General features: G+C 55.8%; 1 protein-coding gene across 1 annotated transcript; it reads left to right on the top strand.

Annotated features, from left to right (window-relative positions):
- The first annotated feature begins 4,988 nt into the window (after nucleotides 1–4,988).
- On the top strand, nucleotides 4,989–7,889 carry DAND5 (DAN domain BMP antagonist family member 5). The gene is made up of 2 exons (XM_044255384.1): nucleotides 4,989–5,315; nucleotides 7,644–7,889. Exons 1-2 carry the CDS (start codon nucleotides 4,989–4,991, stop codon nucleotides 7,887–7,889), a joined length of 573 nt encoding a protein of 190 aa, XP_044111319.1.
- The last annotated feature ends 9,103 nt before the right edge of the window (nucleotides 7,890–16,992 follow it).

Here is a 16,992-nt window from a genome sequence, read left to right as displayed (position 1 = left end):
GTGGCTCAGTGGGTTAAAGCCTCTGCCTTCAGCTCAGGACATGATCTTAGGGTCCTGGGATCGAGCCCCGCACCGGGCTCTCTGCTTGGCAGGGAGCCTGCTTCCTCCTCTCTCTGCCTGCCTCTCTGCCTACTTGTGATCTTTGCCAAATAAATAAATAAAATCTTAAAAAAAAAAAAAGAAAAGGAAAGGAAAGAAAATCCTGGGGCACCTGGGTGGCTCAGTGGTGAAGCCTCTGCCTTCGGCTCAGGTCATGATCTCAGAGTCCTTGGATCGAGCCCCATATCGGGCTCTCTGCTCGGCAGGGAGCCTGCTTCTCCCCCTTCTGTGCCTGACTCTCTGCCTCCTTGTGATCTCTGTCAAATAAATAAATAAAATCGTTTAAAAAAAAAAGGAAATCTGGACACAGACTCACACGAAGGAGAACCACATGAAGACACAGGGAAATGATGGTCATCCACAAGCTAAGGAGAGAGGCTTTATATGTTCAGAATAAAAACGAGCTAGGGTGACCCCTAGATCTCAGATTCCTAGGCTCCAGAACTGCGAGAAAATAAATTTCTGTTGAGGAAGCTCCCTAGTCTGTGGTCCTCTGGGATGGCAGCCCGAGCAAATTAATATGTACCTCATTCTTTTCTACGGCTGAACGATATTCCATAGTAGGGACCTTTTCTTTTTGGAGTAACAAGATGGAAAAAAAACAAATGTCCAAGACTAGAGTGCTGGTTAACGAAACTACTAAATACCCAAAGGATGGAATACTATGCAGATGTTAAAAAAAGAATAAAGGTCCTCTTGGGGTGCCTGGGTGCCTCAGTTGGCTAAACGTCTGCCTTTGGCTCAGGTTGTGATTTCAGGGTCCTGGGATTAAGCCCTGCATTGGGCTCCTTGTTCAGCGGGGAGTCTGCTTCTCCCTCTGCTTCTGCTCCTTTCCCCTCTGCTTGTGTTCTCTCTCTAAAAGAAGGAAAGGAAGGAAGGAAGGAAGGAAGGAGAAAGAATAAAGGTGCTCTATAGATCATGGTTCTCAGAGTTTGGTCCCCAGACCAGCAGCAACCCCCCACCGACCTGGAAACCTGTTAGAAATGCAGGTTCTTAACCTCCATCCCAGAATCAGATACTCTCCCATGAGCCTTCCAGGTGACACGGAATCATTGCTGAGGTACCAGACTCCCTCCTGTATATGACCGTACACACTACGGTTCACAGCAGCCCCAGCATGGTTTGTTTTTTTTTTTTAAGATTTTATTTATTTATTTGACAGAGAGAGATCACAAGCAGGCAGAGAGGCAGGCAGAGAGAGAGGAGGAAGCAGGCTCCCTGCTGAGCAGAGAGCCCGATGCGGGACTCGATCCCAGGACCCTGAGATCATGACCTGAGCCAAAGGCAGTGGCTTAACCCACTGAGCCACCCAGGCGCCCCCAGCATGGTTTTTAAAAACACCAGTGCCTGGATCCCATCCCCAGAGATTCCACTGTAATTGATCTGGAGCAGGGTCTGGGAAGGAATCACCCAATTAGAACTGACTTTAATGGGCAGAGTCATATTCCAGATTGTTTCTTGCAGGATTCATTGTGGTGGGCAATGGAGAAATAAATTTGGGAGATAGGTGTGCAGCAGAATACTCTTCAGAGTAGAAATGAAGCAATATGAAGTGGATAGATGAAAGTTAAAAGGATGTGTGTGTGTGTGTGTATAATACCATGTATCCATGTATATTAAATTTAAAACAACAAAACAATTTTATGTATCCGAATGGATACATATGTAGTAGAACCATGAATACAGGCATGGGAATTACAATTGATCAATTCAGGAATTAGGAACAAGCATAGCACCAGTTTCTCTCATATCTGTAATTTTTAATTTTTTTATTGGGGTAATGAGTACAGGGTGTTTGTTATATATATATGTATTTTTAAAAATATTATTTACTTATTTGACACAGAGGGAGAGATCACAAGTGGGCAGAGAGGCAGGCAGAGAGAGAGAGAGGGAGAAGCAGGCTCCCTGCTGAAGAGAGCCAGATGCAGGGCTCGATCCCAGGACCCTGAGATCAAGACCTCAGCTGAAGGGAGAGGCTTAACCCACTGAGCCACTCAGGAGCCCTATATTTTTATTTATATTTATTTGAATGCCTGAAATAGTTCACTTATAAAGCAAGGGGGCATACCAATCATATAGATTGCTTTCATTTGTACTTTTTTTAATGTATACGTAAAAATTTTTTTAAAAGATTTTATTTATTCATTTGAGACAGATACAGAGAGAGAGAGAAGAGCATGAGCAGGGGCGGGGGAGGGAGGCAGAGGGAGAGGGAGAAGCAGGCTTCCCACTGAGCCAGGAGCCAGATGTATGGCTCAATCCCAGGACCCTGGGGAGATCATGACCTGAGCCAAAGGCAGAAGCTTAACCGACTGAGCCATCCGGGGATCCCAAAACAACTTTTTTTTTTTTTTTTTAAGTAGTCTCCGCACCCAGTGTTTAGCCCATGGTGGACTTGAACTTAAGACCTTGAGATCAAGACCTGAGCTGAGATCAGGAGTGGGAACTCTAACCAACTGAGCCACACAGACATCCCCAAAGCAATGTTTAAACTCTAGGGGCACCTGGGTGGCTCAGTGGGTTAAAGCCTCTGCCTTCGGCTTGGGTCATGATCCCAAGGTCCTGGGATCGAGTCCCACATCGGGCTCTCTGCTCAGCAGGGAGCCTGCTTCCTCCTCTCTCTCTGCAATGTTTAAACTCTAAAGTGAAGCCCTTCCCCAAAACAAAAGCTGCTGCTCTTTTCAACATGGAAATTCAAATGCAAATACAAGTAACACATAGCTGTAAATTCTTGTCCTTCTCCCTCAAAAGGTCAGCACACAATAGATATCTAGTTTGTTTTTGTTTTTGTTTTTTTTTAGAGATCTGTTCATTTGACAGATTGAGAGCACAAGTAGGCAGAGCACCACGGAGAGGCAGAAGCAGGCTCTCCGCTGAGCAGGGACCCCGGACTTGGGGCTCAATCCCAGGATCCTAGGATCATGACCTGAGCCGAAGGCAGACACTTAAGGACTGAGCCACCCAGGCACAACTAGACATCCAGTTCTGAGTTTTTTAAAATTATTTTTTCTTGGTTATATTTCCAGGTACAAAGGAGCTTCCTTAGCCCTGTACCACTGGGTAGTATTATGGGATTATGCCTGGTGAGTCTGGGGAACAGCAAGGAGGCCCCCTGTGGCTGGAGGGAGTGAGAAAGGGGGAGAGGATAGGAAAGCTGAGGTTGAGATAGTGGTGATAGGAAGGGACAGAAAGACATCGCTGGACTGCCGTGAGGACTTGGGCTGTTACCCTGGGTGAAGTGGGAGCCTTGGAAGGTTCTGCGCAGAGGAGAGAAATGCCTGGACACAAGTATTCACCGGCGCCTTCTGGCTGCTGTGGAGGCAACAGACTTGGGGGAGAGGCGTGGGGGCGGGTGTAGCTGGAGCACCACTGTGGAGGGACAGTATTGGTTCAAGTGGGACATAATGGCTGTGTCCGGGTGGGGGAACGAAGAGAGGAGTGAGAAGTAGATGGATTCTAGGTAGACTCTGAAGCGGACGGGACTTGCCGTCATATCAGATGGAGGGGAGGGGGGCGTCAGAGAAAGAGGGGTCAGCAGGGCTCCAAACTTTGCGTCTTTGGCTCCTGGCAGGAGCTGCCATCAGCTGGATCTGGAGGACAGCGAGAGGGCGGCTTGGGGGACACTGAGGAGCTCGCATGTAGCGGGGTGAGCGGGAAGCCCCCTTGCACCTGTGGCCAGGTGGGGGCATCCTGAAGGTAGACAGCCTGGGCGCGGCCGCCGCGCAGTCCCGAGAGCTACCGCCAGAGGGCGAGCGCGCCCCATCGCCCTCCGCAGCTCCGCGGGGCGCGGGAAGGACCGGGTTTGCCGCTTCTCACGGCCCTGCCGCGGGCAGCTCCTCGCCTGGGTGCGAAATACGGGCCACGGAGGTGCCAGGGCCTGTCTCCGAGTCCCCGACCCCACCCCCAGGCATCCCCGGGGCTCCAAAGCCTGGGACGCGGCTCCCAGCCTCTTTCTGTGTTTCCAGCCCTCCAGCCTCCACCCCCCACCAGGCTGTTCCCACCACTTCCAACAGCAGCTCAAGGCTCTGCAAAAATGTCACCTCCTCTGGGAGGCCTTCTCTGACCACCCTGAGGGCAGAAGGCCCCGCCCTGACACCTGTAAGGCACATCCTATTTAAATAACTTCTTTACACCGGAGCCTCTGGAATCTTTGTCTGTTTTCTGAACCTGTTTTCTACACTGAAATGTCAAATGCATAGTGAGGACCCATTTCTGTCTTGCCCCCACCCTCCCACGCCCCCTCCCCCGGATCTCCAGGGCTCAGAGTTATGCCTGGCCTCTAATAGGTGCTAAAGAAAAAGCAGCTCTAGAGATGTTCATCATAGTTTACTTGTAGTTCTACAGTGTATCAGCCTCTGCTCTAAGCTGTTTACCTGAAGGATCCCACCTGCCCAGGTAGGAAGTGTTCATAACACAAGGATCTCTGTAACAGTAGAGGAAGCTGGGGCCCAGCATGGCTGAGGGGGTCGCACAGCCAGAAAGTTGCAATGCTGAGGCTGCCACTGGGAGGCCTGGCTGGGATGACTGGTTTTGCCCTCTGGAGGGAGGGTGCCCTGGACCGGAGAAGAAGCTCCCTTCCCCCCCAACCTCCAGGCATTGTGCCCCAGAGCCCCTGGGTTTCGAGTGGTGCCTTTCCCTGTCCCCACAGCCCACCCACCCACAGACCCAGCCCCCACCCAGAACCCTGGCAGGCTGAGGGGGAGGGGTGGGAAACCAGCAGGCCTTGGTTTATTTTCCTCCCCACTGTGGTGTCTCCCGCCAGAGCTGCCCAGTTTGGGGGCAGGCCATTAAAAGCGGGTCTGAAAGGCCGAGACTCACTCACCAGACAGCAGGGTTGACTGCCCAGGACCCTGAGCCCAGTCCCAGACTGACTGACAGACGGACGGATGTTCCTCGGCCAGCTGACCACTCTCCTGAGCCTGCTCAGTGGGGCCCGGTTTCACACGGGCTCCGGGAGGCCTGGACTCCTGGGGCCCCCACCTCAGCTCTGGGATGCCACCAATCAGACCCGGGCCCTGGGCCAAGGGACCCTAGGTTCCCAGGGACAGTCCTCTGCCCTCAGCAGCTGGAAGGCCTTCTTGGGCCTGCAGAAAACTGGGCTGCTGGGGAGAGGTAGCCAGCACCATGGGCAGGAGGTGGCCCCGACCGTGTCTCTGCCACTGGACCCGCAGGAAGTGGCCCAGGAGATGTGCAAGGCTGTGCCCTACACTCAGGTGAGGGTGGGTGGGGGCAGGGGAGGGTGGTGTTTCAGCATGGGCAGAGGGCACAAGCTGGGGTCCTGCACAGATCTGGGGTCAAGCCCAGTATCCATCTGCATTTCTCCTATCCTCAGTTTCCTCCTACCCAACCATGAGGTTTGCCTCCATCCTGGTCTCCCACCCAAGTCTATTTTTCCACTTAACAGCCAGAGGGCACCTGCGCATACCTGAGTCACATTCCTTCCCTCCTCCACTCAGAACCCTCCATGGCTCCCACTTCATCCAGAACAAAAGCCATGTCCTTCCTGAGGTCCACAGGGCCCTGCACTCTCTGCCTCTCACTTCCTCGCCCTTGCCCCTCACCCACTTCACTCCTGCCATACCAGCCACCTGGCTTTTTATCTGGACACATTCAATGTCACAGCTACCTCAGGGCCTTTGCACTGGCTGTTCCCTTTTGCCTCTACCATTCCCTCCCAACTCCCTGAGCATTCTGTGGCTCCTTTTCTCACCTCCTTCAGGTTTTTACTCAGACATCATTTAAAAATGCAGCACCTGCCCCCCTGTTGCCTGTTTCCTGCTTTTTTTCTCACTGCGGAACACATCACCTAACATATAAAACTGATTTTGAAATTGCATCTATTGTGTCTCCCTCACTAGGATGTCTGCTCCAATAGGGCAGGGATTATGTTATGCCTTGTTTGCTTCCGTAGCCCCATCTCCAGGCCTGGGAGCAGAGCCAGGCACACGATAACCCCTCAGTGTTTGTTGAATGAATAAATGAATGAATGAATGATAGTATCTGCCCCCTAAGGGCTACTGGGCAGTTGAACGAGACAGGTATGGGTATGGGCACCCAGTCACTGCTCCGTAAGTGTTGTGAGAACTCAGGCCATGTGTTTAGAACACAAGCTTTGGTGCCCGGTGTACCTGGCTTCAAGTTATGCCTTAACTAATGATTTCTGTGTGACCCGGGGGAAGTGGCTTCCCTTCTCTGAGCCTCATTTCCTATCTTTGCAACAATAGACATGAATTTACGCAAGGTGTTTGGAGCCATGCCCTGCAAGGCATCCGTTCCCAGCACCCCCTGGCTTGTTATTCATTCAGCAAATTTTCGCTGAATCCAGGTGACATGAGGGTGACTGCGTGGCCTTGGACCAGCTACCTTGCCCTGAATCCTGCCTCAGTTGCCCCAGGCAGGCAGGCAGGCACACTGCACCCTGCGGAGGGAACCCCTGGCTTGGGATCCAGCTGTGTACCCTCTCCCAGAGCTATAACTGCCCCAGGATGACACAAAGAATTTCTAAGGGTTCGCAGTCCCTTCATTAAGGGGAGGGACTGCTCAGAGCCTCTGGTCTCCTCATATATAAATGAGGATTCCAAGGTTCCGGCCTGGAGCATTGTGGGAGGAGTGAGTTCACCGAAGGTGAGCAGCGCGGGCCCTGGCCTGGTGTTAGGGCTCAGCAATGTCAGCTTTCTGCACGATGGGCCAGCTGAGCCGCCCGCCATAAACAAAGCAGAGAACGTCCCTGTCTCCAGGTATCTTATGTTCTAGGAGAGGAACATCCAAAGAGACAGAACTATCAATTACTAGCAGCCCGTGAAGAAAGAGACTGGCCGCAGGGATAGAGACCAGGGAGAGACACTTCCTGTGGGGGTGCTTCTGAGGAAGGAGCAGTCGGGATGATCTCAGTCGGGAGGAGCTCAGGTGCAGGGCTCTGCAGGGACAACGGGCCAGAGGTGGGCTTGTGTTTGGGGTACCAGAGGAGCAGTGAGGAGGCTGGGGCGGCTGGGGCAGAGTGAAGGGAGGGTGGTTCATGGCGGGGGTCGAGGGCCGGCAGGAATGCAGGGTTTAAACAGAGAAGGGCCATGATCTGGGGACGAGTTGATAAAGCCACGAGGTTGGAAGGGACCCCAGGAGGAACTTTTATTGAAGGCCAACTGTGTGCCCAGCAAGGGGCTAAAGGCTTTCTGTTAAATCCCCCCAGGCTCCTATAATACCACCCCTTCCTGCCATCCCTCCTCCCCGGAGGCGCAGCAGACTCCTCCGATGCCAATCCCCAAGTGACCTCCTCTTCATCTCCTTCTCGGAAGAATCAGCCCTTCCCTGTAGTACTCCTCTCTGTTGAAAGGGCAAGACTGATTTCTTGCTTGCCTGGCTGAACTTCCACCGTTTCACAGGGGAGGAAACAGGACCAGAGAGGTTAAGTAGCTTGCTCCGAGTCACACAGCCAGGAGGTAGCATTCAGGACCAGAGCCCGGGCCTCTAGAGGTGGGGTGGATGATGATTCTCCCCATTCGGGCCCCAGATTCTGCTGCCCTTGACCCATTTCCCGGCCCCAGGTGCTCTCCCGGCCCGGCTGCTCGTCAGTTCACCTCCGCAATCACCTCTGCTTTGGCCGCTGCTCCTCCCTCTACATCCCCAGCTCGCAGCCCGCCCCGCTCGTCCTCTGCAACAGCTGTGTGCCCGCTCGCAAGCGCCGGACCCCTGTCCTCCTGTGGTGTCGGGCGAGTCGCCCAGACTCCCGTCGACGGATGAAGACATCTACTGTGCTGGTTGAAGGCTGTCAGTGCAGCCCGAAGGCGTGATCTGCGCTTGATGGACAGACACACAGATGCAAACTCCTTGGGGAGATGGGGGGGGGGCAGAAGACGCTGACCTGGATCATGAGCACTGGGTCAAGAGACTGGGGACACAGGGACAGCCAGACAGGGCTCCAGGGACACCGGATGTATCCTCACTGGGGGTGTGGGGGTGTGGACCACTCACAGTCATAGCATACACTTTTGGAGCGCTCCGTTTGCCCCGTCCCGCACTGAGTGTTTGACACCCACTACTTCATGTCCTCCTCGGAGCAGCCCAATGAGATACGGGTTGGTATCATCCCATTTCCCAGAGAAGGAAACTGAGGCTCTAGGAGGCAAAGTCACTTGCTCAGGTCACACAGCAATAAGTGACAGATCCGGCATTTGAATCCTAGGCCATGAGGCAACGAATTTTAACCACCAGGCCAGACCCCATCTCATCGAATGGAAGACACGCTCCCAGCTACAGGGAGGACGGATGCTCCTGCACAGAGCAGGCGACACAGGGATGACCCATTCTTGGGACCTCAAGAAACCAAGGCAGGGAAGCCCATGGAGCCGCGGGGGGAAACGTGGGCTCCCCAAGTCAGGGGCAGGACCATGTGATCCCAGCTGCCCCTCCAGCCCCAGCCCCTTAAGTCTCCATACAGCCCCATGCACAGTGTGGAATTAAACAGGAACCGTGATGGTTGGCCAAGCCCAGTTGTGCGTGTGTGTGTCTGTGTCTGTGCGTGTGTGTGTGTGTGTGTGTGTGTTCCTCCAACCAGGGTTCCCTGGGAGCAGTGGCCCTGGGCTGGGGTGTGGGCAGCAGGGGTGCTCCCTCCATAGCCTGGTACAGGGTCTGCGGCGCAGGAGGGCAGCCTGGCTCTGGGCGGCTGGAACCAGGGCCCTAGCAGATGGGCCCGTCTGGCACAGACGCAGGGACATGTGGCGCTGTCAAGGTTGCCTCCAAATGCCCCCCGGAGCGTGGGGTGGGTTGGGGGGGGTGGCCAGGCCCCTCTCAGCCCTCTTCCTGCCTCAGGAAGGAAGGCCCCAGGTGAGGGGAGCAGAAGGAGGGGACCCGAGGAAACAGATGGGCCAGCAGGGCGTGGGAGCTTGTGACCTCTGACCCTACAGGCCTGCACAGCGGGGTGGGAACAGGCCAGGCCGCCAGCTCCCAAAGCCTGGCTCCAAGGGCCCTGGGTGGGGGAGGGTCGCACGGGCCCACAGGGGGCGCACTATCCCTCCTCCCTCCAGGGTTCTGGGCCAAAGCCCGGGCAGGGTCCGAGTGGGCAGCTCAGCCCTGGCACCGTAGGTACCCCTCTCTCTGGCAGGCACGAGGCGCCTGCTACCCCCCTTCAGCTGTGCCCACCTCCTGCCAGCCGGGGAGCCAGCTGGGAACCTTAGTGCCAGGGGGCCCCCAGAGTCCCTGCCCCCTCCTGGGCAGTGCCAGCCGGCCCCCACCCCCGCCCCCCAGGCCCAGTAATGGGTGGGTAATGAGTGCTGGGGGAGCGGGGGAGGGGCAAGGGATGCAGGTGCCACAGGCGCTGGCACGGGGGCTGCTAATCAGGTTTGCCAACGCCATCTGTCACCGCGCGAGCATCTGGGGCTCAAGGTGACCCTGTCACCCTCAGTTACAATTATGAGTTTGGCATCTGTATTAAAGCCCGCCAGCCGGCCAGGCAGGGGAGGGCTGGGGTGGGCACGGGGGTGCACGGCAAGCCCTGTCCCAGGGGTCCTGTTCCCAGGGGCTGCATAGCTGCCAAGGCGCGGGGCTTCTCCATGCTTGGGGGAGTTTGTGTGTGTGTGTGTGTGTGTGTGTGTGTATGCCTGTGCCAGCCTTCACAATCCTGTGAGTGTGTTTGGATGCAGGGCACAGAACCTGGGGTGTCCTGGGTTTTTGTGTCTCTGGGTATGGTGGCTGTGTGCCTGAGCTTGGTGGGATGGGTTGGGGGCTCGGGGGGGAGCTCTGAGACTGCATGGGTGCACAGAAGAACATGGGTCCATGTGCTGGAAGAGGAGCATATGGCAGTTCTGGGTTTCTTTAGGTGATGCTGTGTTGCTAGGCTCTAAGTGTGTGTGTGTGTGTGTGTGTGTGTGATTGTCCATGTGTATCTGTAGTGTATGACGTTGTACGTGTGATGGTCACAGGCTGTAGGTTTTGGGGTGTGGGTCTGTAAGATCCTGTTGAAGTGTGTGTGTGTAAATACACAGGGACAGCGGCTGGGACCAACTCCTGCTGCCTAGGGTCTAACGTGGGAGGCTTGGGGAACATTGGGACCTGGCTCCGAGGAGGGTTTTGGGCTCTGAGTCCTTGGTTTTGGGTTCTGGGAGACAGGATGTAAACGTCTGGATTCTAGATCCTAGGCATTTGGACCTGGATTTTTAAATTCTGGGACCTGAGTTCTGGGATCTAGATTCTAGATCTTGGCATCCGGGCATCTAGATTCAGATTCTGGATTCTGAACTCTGATTCTGAATTCTGGGATCTGCATTTCACGCTCTGAATTCTGGGTCTGGGTTCTCGCTTCTGGACCCAGGCTTTAAGTCTCTTCAGGTCTCTGTACTAAGCCTGGACCTGTCCTCTCTGCCCTTCTATTCAGGCTGGGCCACTGGGCCGCCACCATCTCCCCACGTGATGGGTGCAGGGACCATATATGGCCACCAGGGGACACCCTTGGTCCAGGTTTGGGCCAAGTTGACCCAGACAGTCAGAAGTTAGGGGAACACCCTGGCCTGGCTTGACCAGCTCTTTGAAGCAGAGTGAGGTGGGGTTTCACTTCCTTCCGTTCCCTTCCCAATCTCCACCAACGACAGTGTCTGTATCTGAGACATGGGGACTGACCCTGCAGACCCACAGACCCCCCAATCTGGATTAGGGGACAGGAAGCCAGTCAGTGGGTCAGACCAGGGGGACAGCACATGTGTGTCGTAGAAGGGGTCACTGAATGTAGGGAGAGGTGGGCAGATGAGAGCATTCTGTGTCTGGGCGGGGGACGTATGACAGTGTTCCCTAGAGGGTGAGCCTGTGTGGTGATGTGTGACCATGTGTGACCAGGACCACATGTCTGGCAGGGTCCTCATGTAATGGGGCATCTGTGGGGCAGGTGTGGGGTAGGAGTCCCTGTCGTGGGTGTGCCTGACTGTAGCCATGACTGTAAGTGTCTCTGGGTGTCTGTGGATGGATCAGTAGGTGTCACTGTGTCGGAGTCGTGTCCCCAAGGACCAGATTTCTGTGTCGATGGTCTCTTATAGCAGGTGTGTGGAGATCTGTAGGACAGAGGTTTGTCTTCTGAGAGTGTCAACCAGGGGGAGGCGAGTCGTGGAAAGGGGAGTGGACAGAAAAATGAAGGGAGTGGAGAAGGGACTGAGGTGGGTGGGACCAGAGACCCACGGAGCTTTCCCTTCATTTCCTTCCTGGGTCTCCCTGACCCTCCATCTGGCTGGGCTCCCCCCACCTCCTAGCATCTCTGACTTTGTCTCCCGGTCCTGGTCTTCTGCCTCCTCCCGTTGCCAGGTGCAGCGCCGGACACAGTGGGCCTCTGTTTCCCCTCAGCCCTCATCTTCCGTCTTGATCCCCTGCTCTGCCTCTCCTTAGCCCTCCTCCTCTGTCAGGCTTTCCTCGTTTGGGCATTTTTCCCCATCTCTCTGTCTTTCCCCAGCTCGCTCTTCCCCTTGTCTTCTAAGTATCTTTCTTTTCGCATCTACGGCTCTTTCGGTCTCTCCCTACCTCCTGTCTCTCCCTGTCTCCCCATCTCTCCCCAGCCCCATCTCCCGGTCTCTGCCGGCCCGGGTGGGTCCGGGTGGGTCCTGGACAGCCTGGCCCGGGCGCCGCGACGAACAATGCCCCATTCACGCGGCCCGTCGGCGCCATGGCAACGCGCCCGCCCCGCCCTCCCCGCGCGGGCCGCGCGTGCCAAGAGGATGCCATGGTTACGTCAGGCGCGTGCCCGCCCCGCGCGCCGCCGCCCCGCGCGCTCTAGAAGGGGCCGGGCCAGCAGGGGGCGCCCGGCCGCAGCCTCGGCCTGGAGCCGGGAGGGACTGTCCCTTCACACGGCCTTCAGGGACTCCGTGCCTCAGTTTCCCGTCCTGTAAAACATCAGGGGTGGGCCGAATGAAATTGTGGTGGGTGCGTGCGTGTGTGCGAGAGAGAGAGCAAGAGAAAGTGAGAGAGACACAGAGATGGTCCATGAGGTCACTTTTTGGGGATTGTTGTGTGTCTGTGAGTTTGAGAGTCAGTGGAACTGTATGTATGAACATGTGGGTGCATGTTTGCACACTTATGTGGGTGTTTCATGAGAATTATCTTGTAGTTTGGAGGCGATCGTATGCCTGTGTGTGTGTGTGTACATTTTCATGCCTGTGTGTGATACTGTCTATGTAGTTTGGGTGCGATGGTGTATCTGCGTGTTTGTGGTCGTGTGACTGAGTGTTTGTTTACCTCTGCTTTTGCACGTCGTGTGTGTGTGTGTGCGCACGTGTGTTTTGTGTCTGTGGTTTTGGTATGATTATGTGTGGTTGTGAGTTCATGTGATTGTGTGTGCGCCTTTATTTGCAAGTCTGAGGGGTGTGTGTGTGTGTGTGTGTGTACACGCGGTGGATGGCTATGTTGTTGGGTGTGGTTTTGACTTTGTAGGACCGTTGTTTGTGTGTCTGGAGGTCCGTGTTCACAGATTCGTGTGTATTTATGTGTGGAACTAGGGGTGGGCTCTGAGGACTGCTCGGGCTTGGCTGAGCCCCCCCTCACCTGAGGGCCTCCTGGCACAGAAGGGGGTGCCCAGCTGCCTGGGACCTCCGACTCCCCACAGGTTCAAGAGCGCCCCAGCTGATGAATATTCATGAGCTGGGGGGGCTGGCACCCACTGCCTACAGCTGCGAGTCCATTAGCCCCCTGGCTCTCCGCACACTGACTGCAGCGGGCGGGCCGTGGCGGGGGGGGGGTGGTGTCAGAGCGGTTCTGTCCCTGTCTCCATGACTTGGGAGGCTGGGGGGTATCCTAGTGACTATTGTGGGGGCCATGTCAGAATGCTTGGCTGCTTGTGGGGACAGCTAAGGGGCTGTCTCAATGTTGTGACAGGCGCTGGGGAGAGCGACTGTTGTGTGACAGGATGTTCTTGTAACAGCGGTGGCGGCTGTCATCCACTGTTTCTTTGTAGCTCTGTCCAGGGACTCTGGGTGTTGTGTGGCAGTGTGAGATGTGTGCCTGTCACCTGCAATAGCGTGTACGTCCATAAGTGTATGTCTTCAGAGTGTCTTTGCGCACTTCTGCAGTGGCCTGTACCTGCTGGCTGCCTGCTCTGTGACACCATGACAGGGAGGGTATGTCGTTGTGTTGCTGGAGTGACTGGTCTGGTTCAAATGTTGACTGAGGGACAGCTGTGTGCCACAGCCTGGGGATGAAGTGATCAGATCTGCTTCCCCTCCTTGTGACCGGGGGTGGGGGGGTGAGCAGTGACTCTGTGGCCACGTGGCAACCACAGCTGCAGGGGCACCCGGACTGGGCGTGTCAGTGTGCCTCTGCTGGTCAGTGTGACGCTGAGGCAGTCCGAGGGTCAGCGTGTCAGGCTAGCTGTGAGGACATCGGAGACCATGTGGCCGAAGGCGTGTGTGACCAGAATTGTTGAGGGTGTGATGGTATTTCTGTGTGTAACAGCGTGGCTGAGGGTGTGACAGACAGTGTCGCTGGTTGAAGGTGTGACAGTGTGGCTCTGTGTGTGGTTGAAGGTGTGACAGCGTAACTATGTGTGACAGCATGTGTGACAGTGTGGTTGTGTGTGACAGTGTGACTGAGGATGAGATAGTGTGGCTATGTGCGTGGCTGTGTGAGAGAAGGTGTGACAGTGACACTATGTGTGTGACAGTGTGTGTGATGACATGAGCCAAGGGGCTATGCCTGCCCCACCCCCATCCCCAGGCTGCAGGGAGCCCTGCTACACTGTCACACACAACTACACTGTCACCTCCTCAGCCATGCTGCCACATACAGCCTTGCTGTCATACGTTCATGCTGGAGCAAGGGGCCTCCTGGCACGAGACTGCCAGGGCCTAACCTAGGGACACACGTGGGCCTGAGGCAGGGACACCTGGAGAGCCAACCCCTAGTTGATCTGACTTCTGCCTGCGGGCTGGGTTTTGGGAGTGGCCTCCAGATGCAGTGGGGATGGGTGTGGGGAGGGATCCCGTGGTCTGGGGGACTCCGGCCTGGGCCCTGGTATGTGGCTGGGTGGCCCCTGAGGCTTGGCTGGGGACATGGCACAGCCAGCCTCACCCCCCTGATACCTACTCCCTGGGTCAGCTGGGTGGTGGCAGCATACAGAGGCCCCATTCAGGAGCTCGGGCTAGGTTTCCAGGGCGGGGGTGGGGGCGGGGGGGCGGGTCTCCTGCCGCCTGCAAATGAAACATTTCCCCAATTCCTTCCCTTTGCCTCCAGATGAGTGCTGGCTGCCGGAGGCCTTGCTGCCTGCCTACCCTCGGCCCTAGCCAGGCTGCGCCACACGCAGCACGTGGCAATGTGTGCCTGTGGGCCTTGTCTGCGGCTGGGGGCTGGCCTCACAGTCCCCTTTGTGATTTGGGGATGTTTATGGGTGTCTTTGGGTATTGGTGTAACCAACTCTTGTGTGATCAACTCTTTCTATGTTTGAACATTTGTGATCGTTGGTGACCTTGTGTGTGTGTGATCTGTATATCTTCGTGTGACTTTGTGTGTGCCACATGTCTAGATGATTTGGGAAGCATCTGTGTGTGGGACCACACGGACTTGTCCCATATGAGATTTTGTGTGTGTACCTGTATGATTTTGAGTGGCCTTGTGTGTGTCTGTATAACTAGGCAACTAGGCTCAGGGTGATTCCAGGAACCCGGGTAACTCTGTCTCGGAAGGTCTGAGTGTGTCTTTGTTTGTCAGTGTATGTTTGAGTCTCTTTGGGGGTCTATGTGTCGGTGAGGGTCTTTGTATGTCCCTGGGGTGTTATTGGTGTTACTCTGTGGATGGATCTGGGAATGTCTGTGTGGGATTGTGTGTGTGTGTGTGTGTGTGCGCGCGTGCGTGTGCGGGCTATTCTGGAAGAGTGTGAGCCTGTGACGGGATGTGGTGATGGCTCTTCATATGATGACCCCCAGAGGAGGTCGTGTGTCCAAGTGTGCCTGTGTGTCCTCGGGATTCTCTTGTGTGTGAAACATGGTCCCAGGTGCCTGACCAGGTGTACCCCGGGAGCAGGGCCCGAAATACCTCGGGCTCAGACCCCCTTAGGGACTCCCAGCTTGGGGTGAGGGCAGCAAGCACCAAGCTAGGACCCCAAGTTTGGGGCACAGATCATGCCTGCCAGGAGGGGCAGGGGAGGCAATAGGCCCTCATGGAGAGTGAGGACTCTCAGACTTGTCAGGAAGGCCTAGAGCACCCCTCTCCTGGATCCTGCCGCGATCCACAGGCTGGCTCTTGGCCTACCCTGCCAGATGTTTACCCACAGCCCCAAGAGGCCTCCCTAGCTGCCCCAGAACCCAGTGACGCCTGGCCCCATCCTCAGTAGCCCTGGGCTGCCAGAGCCCAGATGTTTCAGTGCCCTCTCCTCTACCAACCCCCAGCATCCTGGCCAGGTAATGCCATGGGCCTGGCTCCCGATCCTCCCTCCTCCTCATTCCCCCGCACACCTGCATGGTAAGAACACACCTGCTGCCAGCTGCAGCCAGGTGGGCAGTCCCGGCAGGGAGGAATGTGGGGGATTCCAGCTGTGGCATCCCAGCTGTGCCCAGCCTCCTGGCAGCGCCCTCCTCCCCCTCGGTTTCTCGAAGGCCAGGTGTGCCCTAAGACCTGAGTTCTGTGTGGGGAGGGGTGGAGGCACGGGTGTCCTCTAGGACAGCCCCCCTTTTTTTAGAGCGCCCCTTTGCCTCATAAAAATCCTCCCAGCTGGCAGCTGTAGTGAGGGGAGCCGAGTGGATGCATGTGTGTGCGTGTGTGTGTGTGCGTGCGTGCACATGCATACGTGCACACGGTGGGGGGGCGTTGTGGGTAGGGGGAGGTGGTTCAGCATGCAGAGAATTCTGAGTGCAGATATGTGCATGACCTTGGGGTCAAGTGTTTTGTTTGCGTGAACATGAGTGGATGTAGTTTGCGACTATATAAGGAAGTGAGTGTGTATATGCACACAGTGGTGTGAGAGTGTGTGTAAATGAAAGAATGGGTATTGTGTGTTTATGAATGGAAGGAGGGGTGTCGTGTGTGTATCTGGATGTTGTGTGACTGTGTGTGTGTGTGTAAACGGAAGAATGGGTGCCCTGTGGGTGTGTGTATGGATGTTGTATCGTGTGTCTGTGTAAATGGAAGGATGCGTGTCCTTTTTTGTGTGAATGTGTCTGAACGGACGGATGGGTATCCTGTTTCTGTGTGTGTGTCTGAATGGGTGTTGCCTGTGTGTGTTGTCAATGGAAGCATGTTCTGTGTGTGTATATAGATGTTGTATGTGTGTGTGTCTGTCTGAATGGAAGGATAGGTGTTGCCTGTGTGTGTGTGCGTGCACATGTGTGTGTGAGTATGAACAGAGGGAGGAATGTTGGGGTGTGAGTGTGTATGTGAACAAAGGGTGGATGGTGTGCGTGCATGTGCAAATGGAATGGTGGTGTGAGTGCGGGTGTGAGTGGGTACGGGAATCTGGTTCCAGCAGAGCCTGGGTTTGGGGACAGATGCAGGACCAGGAGGGAGATCAGCGAGTGGGGACACCCCAGCCCCAGGGTCTGGCGTGACTGGCTGACGGGGCTGGGAGCGCAGGCCGTCTAGTGGGGGGAGGACCGGACCCAAGTTGGCGGGGGGCTTCCGAGGGGCGCCGCCCTTCATGCCCATTTGCAGAGGAGGTCTGGCGGCGGGGGGTCGGCCTGGCTCTCGAGATCTCTCTCAATCCTTCCAGCTATACTAAAGGTGCCAGATACTCAGCCCTCTCCATTTCTTTCCTGAGCTATCCAGCCCCCAGTCCTCCTTGATCTCTAAATCCCTTTCCTGTTCCTTCTTTCAACCCCTCCTGGTGCCCCCCCCAACCCTGGTCCCCCACGCAGCATGCAGCCTGGCCCCTTCTCTCCAAACCATTTCTCACAATTGACCCCCCCCCATCTTCCTCCTGCAGCGGTGCTGGGGAGGAGC

The sequence above is a fragment of the Neovison vison genome, chromosome 6 (assembly GCF_020171115.1).
Source record: "Neovison vison isolate M4711 chromosome 6, ASM_NN_V1, whole genome shotgun sequence".
NCBI classification, from domain to species: domain Eukaryota; kingdom Metazoa; phylum Chordata; class Mammalia; order Carnivora; family Mustelidae; genus Neogale; species Neogale vison.
This window is presented reverse-complemented; position numbering and strand designations above follow the sequence as displayed.

Coding starts and splice junctions, on each gene's coding strand:
- DAND5 (XM_044255384.1), top strand. CDS start 4,989: ATGTTCCTCGGCCAGCTGACCACTCTCCTGAGCCTGCTCAGTGGGGCC. Junction 5,316..7,643: donor AGGCTGTGCCCTACACTCAG/GTGAGGGTGGGT, acceptor TCCCGGCCCCAG/GTGCTCTCCCGGCCCGGCTG.